The 22179-nt window shown below is 35.1% G+C and overlaps 3 protein-coding genes across 5 annotated transcripts in view; 1 reads left to right on the top strand and 2 right to left on the bottom strand.

Moving 5' to 3' along the window:
• LOC126774684 (elongation of very long chain fatty acids protein AAEL008004-like) overlaps window positions 1-5060 on the top strand; it is a 31076-nt gene extending 26016 nt beyond the window's left edge. The window contains exons 4-5 of the mRNA XM_050496220.1: window positions 4337-4479; window positions 4808-5060. Of these exons, the coding sequence (XP_050352177.1) occupies window positions 4337-4479; window positions 4808-5017 (353 nt within the window). The 3' untranslated portion in view covers window positions 5018-5060. The remainder of the gene's footprint in view (window positions 1-4336; window positions 4480-4807) is intronic.
• The window catches only part of LOC126774667 (oxysterol-binding protein-related protein 9), a 94705-nt gene extending 89101 nt beyond the window's left edge, over window positions 1-5604 (bottom strand). For 2 of the 3 annotated variants that reach the window (XM_050496195.1, XM_050496197.1), the window contains exon 1: window positions 5377-5603. In XM_050496195.1, coding sequence (XP_050352152.1) covers window positions 5377-5478 — 102 coding nt within the window. In that variant the 5' untranslated portion in view covers window positions 5479-5603. Of the gene's footprint in view, window positions 1-5376 lie in introns of all 3 variants that reach the window. The other variant, XM_050496196.1, reaches the window with a different exon arrangement.
• A 182-nt stretch (window positions 5605-5786) lies between these two features.
• On the bottom strand, window positions 5787-9935 carry LOC126774662 (alpha-protein kinase 1-like). Its single transcript, XM_050496184.1, has 2 exons — window positions 6474-9935; window positions 5787-6243 (listed from the first exon to the last, which is right to left on the bottom strand). Exons 1-2 carry the CDS (start codon window positions 9791-9793, stop codon window positions 5913-5915), a joined length of 3651 nt encoding a protein of 1216 aa, XP_050352141.1. The 5' UTR covers window positions 9794-9935; the 3' UTR covers window positions 5787-5912.
• Window positions 9936-22179: the final 12244 nt, after the last annotated feature.

Raw genomic sequence — 22179 nt, 5'->3', positions numbered from 1 at the left:
ATGTTTGGGGACATTGTATGACTGGGCGTTGTATTGGTATATGTACGAAGAGTGTATATAATATTTTTTTTGCATTAGTGAGTGTTGGAACAGAAAAGGTAAAATCTTATACGCGGTCTAAAGTTTAAAAAAAAAACCATATACATTTTACTTCATTAAATTCGTTCAGTAGGAGAAAAATGTATTGTTCATCAGAAAATTTCGATTGTGCAGTATATATTAAAATAAAACGATCATAAGGAATATTTATTAATAATTCATTATGACATATTATTTCAATAAAAAAAAAACACGATACCAAAGTTTTTTTTTTAATACAATTCGATGGTATATGGTCTCTATTTCCTCCAGTTACTGACACCGTTTAAAATATAAATTTCTTAAAATTCTCCAAATGCGTCGCCAACTACATGATCTAAGCTAATATCTATGACCCTTAACTACCTCACTGACTTTTCAAACCGGAATAGCAGTATAAAGTAATGCTGATAGCGTTTACGGCCTGGACAACGTTTTACCACCTGGTAAAATCGAAAGCATCATCTTTATTAAATAAAAAATATATAAAGTAGGTATTTAAACGCATGTTTATTCATTGCCTTTTTATAAGACATTGAGAAATATACCTTATGCTAGACATGAATACGACACAAAGTGTAATAAGATTGAGGCAGAATCGAACTAGAAATATTTGCATATCATTACCATTTAACTATTGGGACTTCAAATTTTAGATTTATTGAGAAAAATAATTTAAAATACTAGTAGATATGAAATGAAGATCAAATTAATATAATATGCTGTACAATCACACACATTCAAGGTGTGTAAAAATATTATACATATAATAAAATACAATGATTTTAAAATGAACCTCTCAAATTACAGAATAATAAAAAGATCAAAAATAAATTTATTAAATAAACCTATCTATTATAATCAAACATCCAACTAAGTATAATATATAATGGCAATCAATCAACAGCCAATCGTTGTCCACTGCTGAACATAGGCCTCTCCCAAGGTGCGCCAAAGCTCCCTGTCCTCCGCCTTCCGCATCCAGTTGGTGCCCGCCACCTTCTTAAGGTCGTCGGTCCACCTGGCTGGAGGGCGCCCTACGCTGCGCTTGCCGATTCGCGGTCTCCACTCTAGGACTCGTCTGCTCCAACGGCCATCGGTCCTACGACATACGTGACCAGCCCACTGCCACTTCAGCCTGCTAATTTTGCAAGCTATGTCGGTGACTCCGGTTCTTTTCCGGATAATCTCATTTCTGATCTTATCCTTCAAAGATACTCCGAGCATAGCTCGCTCCATAGCACGCTGAGCGACTTTGAATTTGTGGACTAGTCCCGCAGTTAGTGTCCACGTTTCGGCACCGTATGTCATGGCAGGTAAGACGCATTGGTTGAAGACTTTCGTCTTCAAACATTGCGGTATAGACGACTTGAGGACTTGACGAAGGTTGCCAAATGCTGCCCATCCCAAGCGAATTCTTCGATCGGCTTCCTTCTCGAAGTTGTTCCTACCGACTTGTATTATCTGTCCTAGGTAGGTATATTCACTAACAACTTCGAGAGGTTTCCCCTCGACGTATATCGGTCCCGGCACGACATGCCTATTGAACATGACCTTGGTCTTGTCCAAGTTCATACCGAGACCGACACACCGGGAAGACTCGCCTAGGCTACGCAGCATTTCGGTGAGTTGTTCCAGCGACTCTGCTATGATGACGATATCGTCGGCAAATCGAAGGTGTGAGATGTACTCGCCGTTTACATTGACTCCATACCTAGTCCAATCCAGCGTTTTGAAAACGTCTTCCAACGCGTTGGTGAACAGTTTCGGGGATATTACATCCCCCTGTCTCACCCCTCTGCGCAGTTGGATCGCCTTCGTCTTACAGTCCTGGATGTGGACAGTCATTGTAGCGGCGTTGTACAGACATCTCAGTACCTCGATATATCTCCAATCGATATGACATCTCTGCAATGAGTCGAGCACTGCCCAGGTTTCGATGGAGTCGAAGGCTTTCTCGTAGTCCACAAATGCCATACACAGCGGCTGATTGTACTCTTCGGTCTTCTGCACAATCTGCCGAACAGTATGGATGTGGTCCACGGTGCTGTAGCCTGATCGAAAGCCGGCTTGCTCTGGGGGCTGGAACTCGTCAAGTCGTCTGGCGAGACGGTTCGTGACGACTCTTGAGAACAGCTTATACACGTGACTCAGGAGGGAGATTGGTCTGTAGTTTTTCAAGAGGGTTTTATCACCTTTCTTGAAAAACAGTACCACCTCACTCCCGCTCCACGTTTCCGGGGTCTTGCCATGTTGGATGACGGAATTAAAGAGGCTTACTAGCTCTTTCAGGACCGGAGTCCCGCCTGCCTTAAGCAACTCTGTTGTGATTCCGTCATCTCCCGGAGCTTTGTTGTTTTTAAGCTGTTCTAGAGCCGCCCTAATCTCTCCTTGGTCAACGACCGGGAGCTCCTCGGAGTAATGGCGCATAAGAGGGGCGCGCTGGTCATCAATACTGATTCCCACGGGTTTATCCGATCTTGAAGAGAACAACTGCCCATAAAACCTCTCTACTTCTCCGATAATCTCAGGCCTAGAGGTAACGACCCCACCATTTTCAGTTTTAAGTTTTGTCAGACGCGGCCTCCCAAACTTGCGAGCGAACACTTTCGATCCCCGATTTTGCTCAATCGCAGCCTTGATGGCACGGGTATTGGAGCGTCGGAGATCGCGTCGCGTCAGCGTTTTTATTGTTCGGTTTAAGGCCTTATCTGACAAAAACGATGGTAGTTCTCGTCGTTTTCTCATGAGCTCGAGTGTCTCAGCAGAGAGTTTTGGTGCGTTGTCTCTTCTCTGTGGCGGAAAACACTTGCGGGATGTGTTTTGCAGTATTTTGACCAGCGTGTCGGTTCTCTCATCAATGCTGCTTATGGTTTCCAACGCGGTGAATTGATTTTGAAGTTCCATTTGGAACTTTTCGGAGCCTTGAGCAGCTTGGAGCATGGTAGGTCGGAGAGTAGACCTCATCATTCTCGATCTTTCGGCTTTTAAGTTGATATTTAGAGTGCCTCGAACCAAGCGGTGATCACTTCCGGTATTAAACCTGTTGATCACTGAAACATCTCTAAATATGTGCCTTTTATTCGAAATGATAAAGTCTATCTCGTTCCTTGTCACGTTATCGGGGCTTCGCCAGGTCCACCTCCTCTGAGGCTTCTTTTGAAAGAAAGAATTCATCAAAAAAAAGCCATAATGGCATAATTTATTAAATATATATTTTTTGTACATATATTTTCTAATAGAACTTTCAATTGCATCAGTGCTAGAAATATAACATCAATTATTTAACTCTTTATTATTCTATAATTTGAGAAGTTAATTACTTAATTAGACCTTTATCAGTAATTTATTACTACTTTAAGGAACAAAGTGAATCTTGCTATATATTAAATACACTATTGTTGCTATGTCTATATTCATATTTGATAATGTAAACCAATACATTACAATATAAAATTTTATTTATAATTTATAATGATGAGCCGGTTGGCGTGGTTGGTAAATACTTGCCTTTCACGCCGAAGGTTGTGGGTTCGATTCCCATCCAGGACAGACATTTGTGTGCATGAACATGTCTGTTTGTCCTTAGTCTGGGTGTAATTATCTATGTAAGTATGTATTTATAAAAGAAAAGTAGTATATGTAGTATATCAGTTGCCTGGTTTCCATAGCACAAGCTTTGTACAAGCTTAATTTGGGATCAGATGGCCGTGTGTGAAAAATGTCCCAGGATATTATTATTATTACCTTTAATATAACAAACACATATTTACTATTCATCAGTATTGATCATATTAATATTTAAACTACATAACATTGAATGTTATTCTATAATATGTAGAAATATACATGTATGAGCCGAGATGGCCCAGTGGTAAGAACGTGTGAATCTTAACCGATGATTGTGGGTTCAAACCTGGGCAAGCACCCAATTTTCATGTGCTGAATTGGTGATTATAATTCATCTCGTGCTTTACGGTGAAGGAAAACATCGTGAGGAAACCCGCCTGTGTCTAATTTCATTGAAATACTGCCACATGTGTCCACCAACCCGCATTGGAGCAGCATGCTGTTCAAAAAGGGAGAGGAGGTCTTAGCCCAGCAGTGGAACATTCACAGGCTGTTACAAAAATACATGTATATAAAGTCGAAATTCACAATTAATAGGGAGCTACACAACAAAATTAATTCTCATCAAATGTCACGAACACAACATTATTTGTAAATATAAATATATATATATTTTTTTTTATTTTAGGTGGCATGGTGTCTTTCGCTCCAATGTTAAACAATTCAGTACATGTAGTTATGTACACATACTATCTATTATCTTCAGAAGGAAGTCCTACAATAAAAGGCTTACTTAATAAGTATAAAAAGTGGATAACTATCATGCAAATGGTAGGTGTAATATTGTGAATTCTCTTTTCATCTAATTGGAAATTATATGTCATAAAATATTATAGTTGATTAATAATATCAATAAACATTTAATATAATAACATACAGAGATAATATAACTCTACTAGGTAAATATGTATACAATAGAATGAATATAAAAAATCATTTCACAGAAAATAAGTTGAAATGAATTATAAGTTATTTTTTAAAGATGGGTTATTTTTTTGTTTATGGCAAATGACAGTCTTAACAGTAAAATGTCCTAAAACCTATGAAATAAATTGTATTTTAACAAAAACAAGAGTTTTAACATTTTTTTCATTTTCAGGTTCAATTTACACTGCTATTGGTGCATAGTTCACAAGTGTTTTTACCAGATTGCAACATGTCTCTTAGCTTTGCATGGATGTATTGTCCTAATGTAATATTTGTTTATTATATGTTTTATAAGTTTTTCAAGGCAAATTATGGACATTCTGTTGACAAAAAAGGAAATTTAAATGTGAATAAAGTCAAAAAAACACCAAAACATAACTAGGAAAATTAGGAAAAAAATATTGTTATAACACTTTTTTTTTATACGTATCCAACTTTTGTAAGTGTACCACTAATATGTGCCTGCATATTAGAACATAAATAATAACTTGTTATATTTATTATAGTGTATATTTACATGTAATTAAATTATGATTTGAAAGATAAACAGTGCCGTTATTTTTATTATTTTCCTAACATTAATATTTTAAGTAAACAAATAGTAGAGATTCTCTAATGAGTATATAAAGCCGTAAATTGATTAAATAGGTGGTTCCAGTTTAAAATATATAATTTATAAGTTTAACTTAGTTTGTAACTTAACTCTTGTGATTTTGTTAAAGATACATCAACGTCACTTACCGTATAATAAGAGAGCAAGCCAGCATTCTCATCCAACACGAACCACCTGTACTGCCAACCTTTCATCACATTTGTCCACTTACTCAATGAACCTTCCATCATGATTATTAAACTCGTAAATAATTTAAAAACACATTAAAATAAAGACAGAAAATTTTATACTGCGGCAGATACACTCCACCATAAATAATCCATACGTTTGACATTAGACGTCAGTGCTGCCAATCAAGTATTCAATGCAATGTTACCATTATAAAAAATACTTCAATGTTTAATAATATGTTATTTGATTTATTTATTTTTTAAAAATATATATAATAGGGTTTTGTATAATTAAAAAGATTGACTTTATTATGTAGACGTAAAAAATTGAAATAAAACTGCAGTAGTTTTAATAAGTCTTCTTATATTACAACCTGATCATCACTTGCGCAATAATAATTAACGACTGAATGTACACAACGTACGTTGTTTAATTTAGTAATACTAAAACTATATACTATTTACAAGATTTGTTGCCATTTGGCGTTTGTACATTAATGTCTTCGGATAGATCGGCCGCGTTTTGTTTTACTATATCCTGATGATATTAATACTCGATTATTGTCATTGTCTACACTGACTCCTGATAAATCTACAAATAATGGCACATGTTCAGAACCATCTGCAACCGCATCTTTAGGTTCCTTATTAAAATTTTCTGGAGTGCCTTCTCCTTCAATAGCTAACTTTTCAAAATCTTTGCTCAGTGAGTTATTTTCGGCTGCCTCGACGAATGCGTTAGATAGTTCACCGCTAAGCTTGTTAACAGTGCCTGATGCAACGTCATACATAAATATTTCCCTTTCTTCTGAAGGTTCCTCATTTCTGTAATAAAAAAAAAAATAATTAAATACAACACCAATAATATGTTTTGAATTATATCTTATCTACTACTATATCTTTATCTTTTTAACCAAATATAATAATATGCAATGATATTTTTGTAGAATTACAATTTATGTGAAATGATGGAGTTATGTTATTTGACATATTTATAAAAATCTTAAAAAGAAAGAAAATTATAATGTCAAACATGTTTATTGTTATTTACTCACCCTGTGACAAGAAGGATAACAGATTGTTCATCTGAAGCAGTTTTCTTCTCAATGTTTAACCATTTTTCAAAGTTGTCTTTTGTTGGTTTTCTTAATAAATCATGTAAGCTATCACCGGCAACAAATTTGATTCCTCTTAAACTGTCACTAGTCGCGCGCTCTGCCCTTGTATGTTCACCAGTTAATGGATCTGTTTGTACTGGAGCTAATACAACAACTGAAGTTATTTTTCGTCCTTTTAACACATCGGGTAATGGAAACTGATTGCCGCTAACTTTAAGGGGCAGATATCTATTATATTTCTTGTCATTTAAAGCAACTGGATCTACTTGGGTAGCATCTTCTTTTACATAATCGTTCGCTATTTTTTGTCCTTCTGGTGTTTTTGGATCAAAATGTACAACTTTCATTTCTACGCCTTGTTTTTGAGTAGGTGCTGGAGCTACATAACTTGGAATATTTTCTGAAGCAGCTATATCTTGATCGTCATCATCATCTGCATTTTCATCTATTCTGGACTCAATGCTGTCACCGTTTTGCTTTACAACAATAGGTCTATGCTCACTAGAAGCTATTTGTTGACCACCCCCAGCACTAAAGAAGTTTGCTAATTGATCCGGTGGCAACGATTCAAGAGGCGTTTCACCTACTTTGTCATAGTCAAGAACACTAATGTCAGCATTATCTAAAATACCGGATGACAATAATTGTTGTCGTAAATCATCTGGAACTTCATCGGGCAGTTCAATTGCAGGTCTCTTTTTATTTTCGTCTTTGTTTGTTTCTGATGCACTGCTAATAGTATTTACAGTTGATGAAACGTATTTTTGTGTTGTCGGTTTTATTTCTACAGTTCTAGTTGTAGATTGGTAGTAAGCAGGAGATGCCGTACTTGAAACATACGCAGGCTGTTGTCTTGTCCTTTCTTGAACGTATTGAGGATTTGATATACTTTGTTGTACTTGGTGTTGATATTGACTGTAGTTTTGATCGTATTGAGTATTTTGCTGTTGTTGTTGTTGATGTTGTTGGTATTGTTGTTGGTGCTGCTGTTGTTGATGTTGCTTCTGTAGCTGTTGTTGTTGTTGTTGATGTTGCTGCTGCTGTTGTTGTTGCTGTTGGTGCTGCTGTTGGTGCTGTTGTTGTTGCTCCTGTTGTTGCTGCTGTTGCTGTAATTGCTGCTGTTGTTGGTGTTGTTGTTTTTGTTGATGTTGTTGCTGTTGATGTTGTTGTTGAGCGTATTGTAATTGATTTTGCAAGCGTTGAATTTCTTCTTGTTGTTTTCTTACATTTTGCGCTAGTTGCAATCTCACTTGTTGTTGCTCTGCATCAAAATATTGTGATTGATCTTGTGTTACTTGTTGTTGTTGTTGATGAGCAGCATCATTAGGCGTCGGTGTTGGTTGACTTAAAATATTTAATCCTTTGAAGTCAGAATCAGAATTAGCTCCATTCACCGTTATGTGTTGTTCATATTTTGGTATAGCAGCCACTAATTCCCCACCGTTCGGTACGAACTGGTTAATATTATGTTGATGTTCTGCATTTGGTGTCGTTGGGAAGTTTTGTTGGTTTTGAGGTCGTTCTGTCACAGAAGTGTGTTGGTGGAAACTCGGCTGATTGGCAATTGGAGAAGATTGTGAATGAAAGTTATATAAAGGCGGGGAAGAGGGTTGTGGTAAAAATTGATTGTGGCCAGGGGTTAATGGAGAGGGTGAAGGTGATGGCAATGGAGAGTTTATTCCTGGAAATGAGTTTTGGATATGACTATTCTCTTGAGATTGTTGATTTAATGACTGTGAGCCGAGATGGAAGCTGGCATGTTGGTGAGAAGTATGAGTATTTGGTTGACGCTGGAATGGAGTCCGGTTTTCTTCAATATGGGGTGGAGATGGTTTTAAATTAAAGAATGGTGATCTGCTTGGCGTTATCGAGAACGAGGGTTTGTTTGTATCAAAGACGTGAGCAGGTCTTTGTTGTGGTAGCTGCTGATTGTAAGGAATTAGCTGTTGAGGTCGAGATTGATGATCAGAAAAATGAACTTGAGATGGATTAGCACTAGGCTTAGGGCTTTGGTTGAAGTTTTGAGTCTGTCTGTTAGGTAGTAGTTGAAGTTTCGGAGGGTCCACTTGATCTGTTGTTATTGTGTGATAATTTTCTTGTAAATATTTAGCTTCGTCGAAGTATGGTTGTGGTTGGGGAGATTGATGGAATGGTCGTTGAGGGCCAGAATGGAAACTAGTTCTAGGTGGAAAATGTTGTCTTGTGCCAAAAGGAGGTGCATTGCTTGGACGAACATGGAATGGAGGTTGATTATTTGGTCTTGAGAACGTTGGAAAAACTGGGCCAACTGGTCCGGGGATAGTAGGAGCAATATTTGCAAAATGATTGTTAGGACTTGGAGATACGCTTGAAAAAGCAGGACGAGGGCTAAGTGATGGAGACGAACCAAAAGGATTTTGGCGTGGTATTTGACCTCTGAAGGGAGCAACTGAAGGTCCTTGTCTTGGTAGCTGGGGTTCATGGTTAATAAATGGTTGTTGGAATTGTATGCGATTTTGAGCCTGTTGTCCAAATTGATAGGTTTGTGAACTAGGATGTTTTGTGTCATGATCATTAAATTGTGGTCTAGGAGAAACCGATCGTTCTGACGGACCTTCGCTCAAACGTTGATTAGGCAAAGCGATTGCTGGTCTCGGTGCCGTTTCTTCGCGATCTTCGTGTTGTGAGTTATCTTCGTGTCTATTACCATAGTGATGATTTTCTTTTCCAAAAGTAATTTTGACGTTACTGTTACTGTGATAAATTTCCGACTCTGGCTTTATAATAGCTCTTAATGTAGTTGTTTGCGCGGGAATGTACAAAGGTTCAGGAGTAACTGTGACGTATTCTTCGTGGTGGTTATCTTCATCATTAGATGGGGGTGTTATTGCTGGTATAGGCTTTTCGTACACAACTTTATCCTTAGAATGGGGATCCTTGCTGTATTTTACATAAAATACTTGAACTGGTTCCTTTTTCTTCTTTTGAATTGGAGCAGGAGGTGGTGCTGGTAACGACTCGTTGGATTCTTTAATAATAATTTCAATTATAGGTTCTGGACCATCAATGTAGTGTGGGTGAACATCTTCGCTGTATAGTGGGGCAGTGGGCAATGCACCATAAGGAAGACCAAAAGAACTTTCAGGATCTTGATCATGAACGTTAAGTATTTTCGGTTGGGCAAATATCTCATTTCTATTAACACCCGTGTTTTCTGTATGATCATGACTGGGATCATACAACGGATCTTTTTGAGAGTATTGTACAACTGGTTCCATTTGCACAGCATATGGGGGCAATTTACCTCCACGGGGTTGAACATTAGAAATTCTGCGACTACTGGATAGGGAACGAAAATGCGCAACTCTTGAATGTGGAAGTACTAAAGAATATTGTAGATTCTGCGGCGTTCTTATATTTTCTAATTGTCGTTTCGGTTTCGTTTTCGCTGTCGAATTCTTGGCGCATGATATGCTGAGCACAGCAAATGCTGTGACCTAGAACAATGAAAATATTCTATTAATATTTTTTGCATATTTATTATATTATATTTATTAGGTAAAAAGCCTTTTGAATTGTGTAGGACTTATATATTCAAACGTTTCTTTATGGAAAACGTTTTGACGGTAACAATAAACTATAACTATATTGTAAGGACGGGACTAGGTAAATAAAGTAGATGTTTAAGGTTTGAAGATAAATTTATTACTGCTCCTCAATACCATGTGTCAGCTGCTTATATACTACACTACATGCCCTACCAAACAAAAAAAAAATGTTGGATACATTAACATTTTTTTTAATCAAAATACAATATGAAAAAGTAAAATAAAATTGAATATAATAATAATTAAACAAAATAAAACAAATATGTAAACAAAGGTATAATAATGCAGTGCTGAAATTTAATATCAAATATCATAATAGGTACAGTCATAATCACAAGTCTTAATAAACAATATGTTTAATGATCATTCAACATAAAGTCTTGTCCTATTTTTATGAACAGTTTTTTCTTTACCATTGACTAAAATTACAACATTCGGTGATAAATCTTTAACAACTGTATATGGACCTAAATATAATGGATCAAGTTTGCTAATATTTTCATTTTTAACCAATACTAAGTCTCCTTGTTTATACTCCACTGGGTTTATACTTCTATCATATTTTATTTTTCTTAAAGTTTTACAATTTATGAGGTTTGTTTTAGCATCATTTTGTGACTTTTGTAACCGGTATTTTAGTTCTATTGCATAATCATCAAAATTGTAAATTGGATCTATTGTCGACCTAAGATTACTTGGTAAGTTACATTGTTTGCCAAACACTAATTCGTATGGAGTAAATTTTGTACTCGAGTGTACAGAAGTGTTATACGAAAAACACCAGTAAGGAATCCATGAACTCCATTCCTGACTATGACTGTTAACTTGCATTCTTAAATAAAATGTTAAATGTTTATGACTATTTTCAAGTGATCCTAAGGTCTGATGGTGGAAGGCTGTAGACTGTAATTGACTTATATTTAAAATTTTACAAACCTCTTCCATTGTAGAATTTATAAATTCAGTTCCTCTATCGGTCACGATCTGCCGAGGGATGCCATATCTAAGTATAAAATTATTTACTAGAGTTGTAGCTACTGTGCGCGCATCCTTACCTGCTATCGGATATGCCTCGACATATTTGGTGAGGTCGCATTGGAGCGTTAAAATGTAATTATAATTATTATCTCTTGTCAATGGACCTACCAAATCTAAATAAATCTTATCAAAAGCTGAATTTCCACAGTCCGTTATGGTCATAGGTTCTTTTATGGTATTTAAATATTTATAACGTTGACATTTACTACATTTTTTTACAAAAAGCTTAACATCATGCTCTAATCCTGGCCAAAAATATTTTTTACGAATGTTATTTAACATACGTCTTATTCCTGCGTGTCCGCTAGTGGGCAGGATATGATAATCGTTTAATATAACTCTTTTCGTATCGTCGTCTATAATTTTTGTAACTCCTTTAATTACGCATAAACGGGGTCCGGACCACTTACGCATTTTATTAATAACCTGAGCTAGCTCTTTAATTATTTGAAAATTATTCTCATCTTTTATTACATATAACGTATTTATTTTTAAATCGATACAAAATGATTCCATTTCCCTCACAGAGACAGCTCGTGTACACTGGGATTGGGTAAACAGTTTCACAAAAATTGTACGATTTGACGACGAGTATGCATAATCACCACGCTCTAATGATACGCATTTTTTAAACTTTCTCCATTCTTCTTCATTCACAAATACCAACTCCGTGTAATACTTCGGTAGTTTTAACATCTCTACAACTCTTGGGTGATCAGTCCAATCGTCAGTAGAAATATTAGAAACCGAAGTAGAATTACAAGGTTTTTCATCAAGCTTCTTCTTTTGTGCCCTTGTAAGTACTGACAAAATATGATCATTCATCGCCTTTAATTCTTCACTACTAATTTCTATGCGTGACAATGCATCTGCAGCTACATTATCACACCCTTTCACATAAGTAACCTTAAAATCATACTCTTCAAGTATTAGCCGAAATTTTAACAATCTACTGGAAGGATCTGTCATATTGTATAAAAATATTAAGGGTCTATGATCCGTTTCTATAATGAACTTTCGTCCATAGAGATACGGTCTAAAATATTTAACAGACCAAACAATCGCTAAAAGCTCTTTCTCAATCGTTGGATACCTACGTTCAGCTTTATTTAAACTACGACTGGCGTAAGCTATTGGTCTACGATCAGCATTACATAAAATCGAACCTATTGCATACCCTGAGGCGTCTGTCTGTAGTATAAATGTGTTATTATAATCGAAAATAGGATATTGTAATATTGGAGGGCTCATTAACATTTCTTTTAAAGTACTAAATGATTTTTGACAGTTTTTATCCCAATTAAATATTACATTTTTACGACATAAATCATTTAATGGAATACAGATTTGGGCGAAATTCGGAATAAACTTTCGATAATAGTTCGCAAAGGCTACAAATCGTTTGAGCTCGTCTACGTTTTTAGGAACCGGATAATTAATTAACGCCTTAATTTTTTCTGGATCTGGTTTAATGCCGTCCGCTGATACCACGTGTCCGAGGTATAAAATTTCTTTTCGAAGAAAATCGCACTTATCAGGATTTAATTTTAAATTAACTTTTCTAAGCCTTGTTAAAATATCTAACAAATTTTTATTATGACTATCTAAATTTCTTCCGAAACAAATTAAATTATCCAAATATACAAAACATTTATCGTAATTAAGTCCCGACATTGCTACTGTCATTAAGCGTGAAAATGAACCAGGACTGGTTTTCAAACCCATAGGCATACGGGTCATTTGATACTGGCCAGACGGTGTTGTGAATGCGGTATATTTCCTACTGTCAGCATTTAGCTTCGTTTGATAATAAGCTTGTGTTAAATCTAATTGAGAAAAATAAATAGCTCCTGAAAGTGAGTCTAATATATCACTTATATTCGGAAGGGGAAATTTGTCATGCATTATACAATCATTTAATTTCCGAAAATCTATCACTAAACGCCAGCTTTTATTATTATCTTCTGATTTTTTAGGTACTAATAGTACTGGGCTAGACCATTCGCTGTTAGCGGGTTCGATAATATCATTGGCCAACATTTTTTGAACTTGTTTTTCTATTTCATCACGTTGAGAAAACGGTAATCTATATTGTTTAGTATAGACCGGATTCGTATTAGCTTTTAGTTGTATATTTTGTTCGTAAAGATTACACGTACCTAACTTGTCTCCTGGCAAGAAAAATACGTCAGCATATTTCGCACAAATGCTTTGTATACTAATGCTTTCTTCTTTGTTCAAATGATTCAATTTAATTAATGATAATAATTTCCGAACTCTTTTTCCGTCCAAATTTTCTTTGTTAAACGAACAAATATTATAATTCGATAATAAATCAATTTCAGGCCTAAAATAACTAAGATTAATTTCTGTTTCGCGAGTATTTAAAATTTGAATAAATATTTTTCCCTCTTTCGGTTGACAGATACTTCCAGCGATAAATACACCTTCACACAATTCTCTGGGAAATATAACACACGATTCATTCAAATAAGAATCAACTTGAAAAAACTTTTCACACCTCGGAGGTACCTTTATAAATGTATTTTTACCTAATTTTCCTAAACCTAAGGAGAGCGTAATTGGTTTGTCGAAGCTATTTAAAGTAAATGTATTATTTTCGTAATTTAATACACAATTATAATTAGTTAAAAATTCTTGTCCGATTAAACCATCTTGAATACAAGGCAAATTCTTTAAGACATAAAACTTATGTTTGAATTCTATTCCATATAAGGTAAACGGTATGTAAACATAGCCCTCGGTGTACGAGGTGCCACCAATACCATTTACGGCTACGCGTTTTGGATGTATTGGAATATTCCTATCTCTTATTACATCGTATTTAATCACTGACATCGAGGCGCCCGTGTCAACTAGCATTCTATATTTGGTACCTAATATTGTAAACTCTACGAAATTATTATATGTATTGCATGCTAGAATAAAGTTAGGATCGAAAAAACTCTAAGTTTTGGTTATTTTCCGAAGTAGTAACCTGTATATCGTTTTGGGATTGATTCATAAGATACCCATGCTGTTTTCTACCGTTATTATTTCTACCTCGCGATACTGCACGTTCAAAATTATGTCCGCGTCCTCGAGAATTACTTGTGGATCCTCTATTGTTTCCTCGGTGGTATAAACTAGATGTTTGATTCGGCATCGGCCTAAATGAACTATTTGGCGTGTAATGTTGGCGTGCGTTGTTTAATACTCGACCTCTACTATGCCCCCTACAAGATGGTTGGTACTTACCTCGATGTTGAGTCGTGAAAATCGTTCCAGCTGATGTAAAAGAGCCTTGACGCGACAGTTCCTCGTCTTTGGCTGCTCTTATAACATCTTTCAGCTCTGAGTAGTTGCGGGCCGCTAAAATAGTGCTTAATCGACTGTTCCTCAAACCTTCGGTGAATCGCTGTATTGCTAATTTTTCGTTTACGGGTCTCAATATTTTAAACGCGTTATCGTCACCGTTAGCTTGGGAAATAGTCAATTCAACAAATAAATCCTCAAGTTTCTTACCAAATTCCTCAATACTCTGCGAACCTTGTCTAGATTTTAACATTTCTATTTGTAGTGCCGTGGCTGACTGCTTAGTCAACAGATTATTTTTCATGTCGGCAATAAGTTCTGTGGAAGATTCATAGTTAGATAACAAACGTAATTTGGCATTTTTAGTTAAACGCGTTTTAAGGACAAAAGAAATAAGTAACTGTTCATGTTCTTTCCTAATGGTTTGGCTATAGAATTCGATACAATCTATTAATTTTTTAGTAACTTCTTCATCTCCTGTCATAATAGGTAGAAGAGAAGTAGCAGTTTTCATGTCAAAGTCAGTCATGGTGCTAAAATCTTGGTCACTAACTAAACAAGTTGTTTGAATTTTTTGATAAAACGATTCAATTTCTTCGCAAGCAACTAATAAGTAATTTATCTATTCCTTTTTTATATACCCTTTAGATGCATTAAAGTTTAACTCGTCACGATATTTTATATATTCGTCATATAAACTTTTTGCCTCTAAATATTTCTGTTCTAACAACTTTAAGAAACATAATATAATATTTAGTACCGAAAAATAACAAAAAATGGCTTAAAAATATACACTTAAAAATAATGATAAAATATGAATAAATCTATTGTCTATAATACCATAACACCTTTGCTGATGACACTATTTCACTTCTCCTTTTATATATTTTTCACACTTTTACACTCCTATTTTTTTTATAAGCATCTATTGATGCGTCTCCAGGCTAAACGACACGTTCCTGATTTATTTCTCCAGTCTCTGGTCCACGCCTCGAACGTCTGAAAGCGCTCCTGGCCATCTCCTGACGCATCCAGTTTATGTGGCAGCGTTTATATAATTTATATATGGCAAACTTTGGCCCCAAAATTAAAAGTAAAAAAAAAAAAAATACCCAAAATTATATTTGTCACTTTCTGATTTTGGTGTATTAGCTCCACGTCGGCCGAATTCACGCCTCCTGCGGCATTTTGTGCAATCACAATTTGTTCTTTACTTTGTTCTTTGCCCATTTTGTATTATGACGCTACTAACGTTCGAACAATTAAATACACGAATGTCCAATATTACACAGAGCGACATTATATTGTTATACTGCACTTCGTTAGAACCCGAAACCAAACCTTAAATGGCAGGGTCGCCATGTAAGGACGGGACTAGGTAAATAAAGTAGATGTTTAAGGTTTGAAGATAAATTTATTACTGCTCCTCAATACCATGTGTCAGCTGCTTATATACTACACTACAATATATTTCTTTGAGTTTATTTCTAAAATATTTTTTTCGAAATGAAACCGGTAGATACTACTTACAGTTTAACATAATAATTCTCTTTCTGACTATTAAAACCAAAAAAAGGAAAGGCAAGAAACCTGTCCAACTACATTCCAACAAGAATAAAAGTAAAGCTTTCTGACGCGTGTAGGTATTTCGGATGCTCCAACGCAGGTGGTAACCCGGTATTCTAAATTCAAATGATTTTATTTAAGTTATACAAAGTTAATATAAAATGTTTATCAACATTCATACCAAACCAAATTAATACAAGATAATAGATTTTTTTTAAATATTGGCTTCTATCAATGTATGTTCATATAGTTCTCTTCTTATAGTTTTTCTTAAAAAAAGTAAATCAATAACCTTAATTTTGTAAAATTAAAGATATTATTCTAATCAAAATGACATCATGTTTTATGTAATTTAATTAAAATATTATTAATGGATACCATTGTTATATTACCAAGACGTTACCATTTTATTCACAATAATGATAAAATTTAAAAATTTATACAAACTTTACTTTTTTTAACATTGTAAATAATTAATATTAAACCTTAATAAAGTTATATTTACACTGGAATTTATATTTTCGCAATATTTAATTACTTGTATACATTTACACGAAAAATTAATGAAATTAATGCCTTTTCCGTTCAATAGAATACAAATAATATTAAAATATTATAATCCTTCTGTCAGTATGGAGTCGTAATACTTTACTCGTCAAAACAAACTACTGAAGTACTTAGCTATTGAAGATTTCCTAGTGGAAATCTTGGCAGTAGTCGAAGCCAAGAAGGTAGTTCTTCTCGGCTTCATCATCAGATCGAGATAAAACTAACTATTGCAACAAACTATAGTATTGTCATCAAGCTTTATTTGTAAATTTCAAATCGAGTCCATAGATATTAGAAGTAGATTGAAATCGACTTCATAAGCTTACTTTGTTAATTATAAGATATACTAAATTATGGGGATTTAAAAATATATTCTGCCATATTTTTATTATAATATCAGTATACTTAGCGTGTTTTGTAAAACACTAATTTTATCATCTTTCTAGTGGTGTGTGTAAAAGTAAAAGTATGAACTTTAAAACACGGCCACTAAGTAAATATATTCAAGTACGTATGTGTAACGTGACTTTTAAGATATTTCAAATAATTTTTAAATGTCATTTAGAATTTTGAAATTCAAAAACATTCTAAAAAATTTTTATATACACGATCTTTATTAATACTACAAATGCGAAAGTGTATTTGTTGGTTTGTTAGGCTTTCACGTCTTGTCTACTCAACCTATCATCATGAAATTTTGCACGCAGGTGAAGCTGTGGTCGGACGCTAGTGTTAAATATTTTTATTAGGTACCTATTATATAATAAGCTTAAATCATGTTTCAATATTTCTTTCTTAATTTTCGATTTTTTTGTAAATACTATTTATCTACTAATTTTTTTAAATGATTAGATATCAATTATTGTAAATCTGCAAATCATTATTATAACCATTTATAATTCAGATGCTGAAAGTCGCAAATAACAGCAGTTAGTTAGGATGAAGTATGTATATTCAGTAAGATGAGATGAAAGCGACGAGTCACCTTCCGACTTACGCAGGTAATGACCGGTCACGGTTGTTTTGGAGAATACCTGTGTAAGAACGGACGCGAATCGTCGGTGATGTGCCACCAATGCGGTGCGGACTGGGTCACCGCTCAGCATACGCTGGAGGCGTGCCACGCGTGGAATGCGGAGAGGGAGATCCTGGTCCGCAAAGTCGGACAAGACTTGTCCCTGCGAGCAGTCGTGTCGGCAATGCTCGGCAGGGAATCAGCGTGGAGGGCCGTAGTCTCATTCTGTGAGACCGTCATGGTCCAGAAGGAGACGACGGAGCGGGAGACGACATCGGCGTCGGCTCGGCCCTCCCACAGCATCGACGCCTGGGGCTTAAAAGATAGGGCGTAACCCTGAGCCTTAGGATGCGTGAGGTGGGGGCCTCGCGTGTCTTATTTCAGACGGCCCTGAGGACGACGGCAGCCGGGATGGCCTTGCGCTTCCGTACGCACTAGAGAATACCTTTGCCCTCTGAGGAGAGCTCCGCCGAGCTACGAGCAAAGCACGGGAGAGGCCGTGGATGCGTTACATCAAAACGATTCCGCAGCCTCTCCGATCCGTGCCGAGAACGGCTATCGCAGTGGTTTTAGTGGGTAAGAATCCCACATAACCCAGTTTTTGTTTTTTTTTTTATATTTTCGGTAGGGCAAATGACTCTACTCCACCTGATGGAAAGTGGTAGTAGAGTCCAAGCACAACGACGGCCAGTACAGTCGGGAAGAATGTTCTGCACTAGCCCCCACCTTGCCGGCCCGTAAGATGCCTCTTCACGCCTCGTTTGAAGGAACCCGGGTTGTAAGAGGAGGGGAACACGTGAGCTGGTAAGGAATTCCATTTTTTGGAAGTGCGACAAAGAAAGGAAAAAGTTCTCCCCCCATGGGAGCTAGGTACCTTTGTAAAGGTTTCCACTGCGTGAAAAAAAATGTATATACAGTGTATATGAAGTAGATATATTTGATCTTGGGTATTCTTCTTACCTTATATCTACCCTTAAAGTTTAAAATTCAAATTATTCCAATGATTACAATTTGAGTATTATCTATCCGCTTAGATTTCTCTCGTTATTTAAGAATCTTTTATATCTTTTTACAGAGCTTAAATCATTCTTATTTGCATAACATCTCTATGAGAAATGTAATTTTCCCCACACAGTTAAATGTAATTGTAAAACAATTCATGTAAAATTAACCCGTATTACTTTTATGTAAATATCAAATTACTAGAACTAATTATTATCATTGTTTCCACTTGTTTTACCGTCAGAACAAATTTTTATTGGATTTGATGATTTCCGCTTCATAGCCTAATACCCTTTATAATCATTGTCATAAGGGCGTATTTTACTCGCAATAAAATTGTGTGGAAAAAGTGAGGTAACATCTATTGTTTTTTTTTTCTCTCACGATAATAATAGATAGTGTTTCTTGTTGCTTTGTAGTTCTGATGAGAATGAAAAATTTTTAAAGACGTTCCATTGATGAAATTGCAAGTTAATTTAAGCGATTGAATACACCTGTGTGATCTAGCAAGATAAGGTGAGTGAGCCAGCTTAAATACAAGACTTCCCAGGGATTTTGCTGCCCCAACGACCCGTCCGTAGCAACGGATGGCGAAACAGGATACCACAGTCATAAGGGCACAGCCCTTAAAACTGCCGTCACCAGACACCATGAGGGGAATGAGTGAGGTTATCGTACAACATACATTCGCATGGTTGGTGGCGCTTTGACTATGTAAGGATTGGTTGATATAGCAACGCATTCCTATTTAGTAAATATATATATTATTTTCTATAAAAATAATGGTACGCGACGACGGCCAGTACAGTCGGGAATAAGATCTAGTGCATTGTATTGAAAATTTCTACTATCGTATAAAGGAACTAGGTCTCATCTGATGGCTTATTAAAACGGTATCCGTAATTTAAAAGCTTAAATTTGGTTTGAGGTATTGTCTAAAAGGCTTTAACTTAATGGAAACCATAAATACTTGTACTATATATTTTGCAATTTCATAAAAAATATATAAATGTAGTGAATATTGAAATATGACCCGAAGAATAAGAAGAAGAAGGTGTCGGGTACCGACTGGATGCGGAGGCGGAGGACCGGGAGCTTTGGCGCAACTTGGAAAAGGTCTATGTTCAGCAGTGGACTACGATTGGCTGTTGATTGATTGATTGAATATTATATTTTAATAAGTAATCTTGTTAAATGACTGAAATTCAAAACTGATCCCTTTATAACTTAACGATAGTAAAAGTAAAAACTACCAACGGTTCAGAAAGAAATTGCTTTTTTTGTTCAATTTTGTAATTATTTACAATTTTCAATATAATAAAGAAGCTATATATGAACTCTCTAATTGTATAATAACCATATTAGAACAAGTAATATATCAAATGATTGAAAACAAATGGCATTCATGACAGTCGTCACAATAATCGTAACATAACATAACTTCATTACAAATGTGGGTCATTTTATAGGAAATGTAAAGATTATTTTCTATTTCCGTATGAATGATTACGCAATAAACGAGACCTGACATCTTTACGCAATCTTTAGATCTTCGTTTATTATATTTTGCGATGCCAAAAAAAATAACAACGTCCGTTTTTTACATTATGTGGAATTTGCAATAGCAAGATTAATTCTTGGTATAAATAAAATACGAAACGGTCAACTAGCGTTATCAGTAAATACTTAATATTATTTCTTTTAAAATTACTAAAAATATACTTTTTAAATTGTTCCTACGCAAAAACTTGTTGGTCTATTGACTAGAATCTCGCAGATCCCGAGGTCCTGGTTTCTAACCCTAGGTCGAGAAATGTTAATGAGTTTGTCGAAGATCAGTATCGCTATTCTCAGTATCGAGAGTATACGCGCACGTAAAGGCTTTGGTCCTGCGCTTGAACCCTTTTCGGTCATATCGAACTGCCGTTCCATCCACTAACTTCTCTATTTCCTCACTCTTATAAAATCCGCAATATAGGTGCACGAAAGTAATATAATATGTCCAGCAAATTTAGCCAGTCTCCCTTGAGAGCAGCCGTGGCCGATATCGGTTAGGAGGAAATCATCACTCAAAAACCTAAACTTCTATACAAGATTGTTTTATCACCATTATCAAAAGTCGAGGCAAAATTTCAGCTTAAAATTAGGTTGATTGTAAGATTTGACCAAAACTAACAGGTGAAGGTAAGAAAAGGCATGTACATTTATTTTATTGTAACAGTATTGAGTGATAAGTAAAGTTAAACTAACATTTTAACATTTAAAATCATTCAAATCGAAGTTAAAAGTATAGAACGTAAAAATACTATTGATCTTATTTTATTTATGTTATTAAATATATTGCGTGAATTGAATTAGAAGATGATTAACCTATTGTGTTTACCAATCTTTATTCTTATTAATATTTTTTCAAACAGAAGTACTTCCGGGGTCCCATTAACGTTTTACCATTTATCATGATAGTCATAAAGTATTCACCTTCACGCTATTACTTTGTCAATTGTTGTCAGCTGTTATGCATTCCCTCTCACAGGGAAGATTATTATTATACAACTCGGCGAGACTAGAATTATGAATTAGAACGTATCTTAATTGTGTAAGATGTACCACTGAGTGGGTGCTTAATGTAACTTTTTATTGGAATACAATATGACGGTACATTACGGTACGGCTCCGGATAAACTTGTAAGATAAAAAGCTCTAATAATATTTGCGTCAGGAATGTAATTCATATAATATTGTATAGTTGTAAGCACATCTAGTATGTGATTGTACGCAATTAGAAGAGTGCATCGAAAGTCGTTGACATTTAAATGAGAAACGCAAGTGGAGTATACAAATGTTTCGGACTAGGTAAATAAATTTCAATATAAATGATATATAAAGATAGATATATATTTTTGAAATGATTATTGTCATTTTATCATTATATATATGATATCCTTATACATACACGATTGCTTTCATGTATTATTATTATGTTGATGATGGCTGTTAGCCATTATTTATATAATTTATACAAGTTCACCTGTTGGTATGTGTAGGACAAATTTTGTGATTGAATTTTAAACCAGCTTAATTTTAAGCTGGTTTAAAATTCAATCACAAAATTTGGAAGAACATTTTTAAGGAAAATTCTTTATCTTTTACCATAAAATCTACCAGTTCTACTAATAAATTGTCACTTTATCGCAATCGAATCGCGTAATCGTTGCCGTGTATCCGTTTTCCTATTCTTTAATTTAATTATCGACTATTGGTATAAAAATTAACAATTAAGTTTTGTTTTGACACAAAAGTATATGTTAACATCATATCGGTTCGGTTTCTAAATAATATCCTATATGTATATATAATAAATATCTATATGTAGTCAAAATTAGATTGGGATTGAACCGGGAGCGTATTGTAATCGTAAAGGATTATTAAAATTGGTCATCTGGATGTATCATATAAAAATATGTCGCATGTGTGTATCTTAGGGCAGCGTTGTTGTGTAAGCTCGAAATCTTCTAAAAATAAAAGTTTGCCTTAGCCCAGCAGTGGGACATTTACTTTATACAAAATAACA

Source organism: Nymphalis io, chromosome 17 (genome assembly GCF_905147045.1).
Source record: "Nymphalis io chromosome 17, ilAglIoxx1.1, whole genome shotgun sequence".
Classification (NCBI taxonomy): Eukaryota; Metazoa; Arthropoda; class Insecta; order Lepidoptera; family Nymphalidae; genus Nymphalis; species Nymphalis io.
Note: the sequence above shows the minus strand (reverse complement) of the source record. Positions and strands in the feature narration are given on the sequence as shown.

Excerpts from the sequence above, each read along its gene's own strand:
- LOC126774662 (XM_050496184.1), bottom strand. The coding sequence starts at position 9,793 with ATGGAACCAGTTGTACAATACTCTCAAAAAGATCCGTTGTATGATCCC. Across the intron at positions 6,244-6,473 it reads GTTATCCTTCTTGTCACAGG|AAATGAGGAACCTTCAGAAG; the intron begins GTGAGTAAATAA and ends TTTTTATTACAG.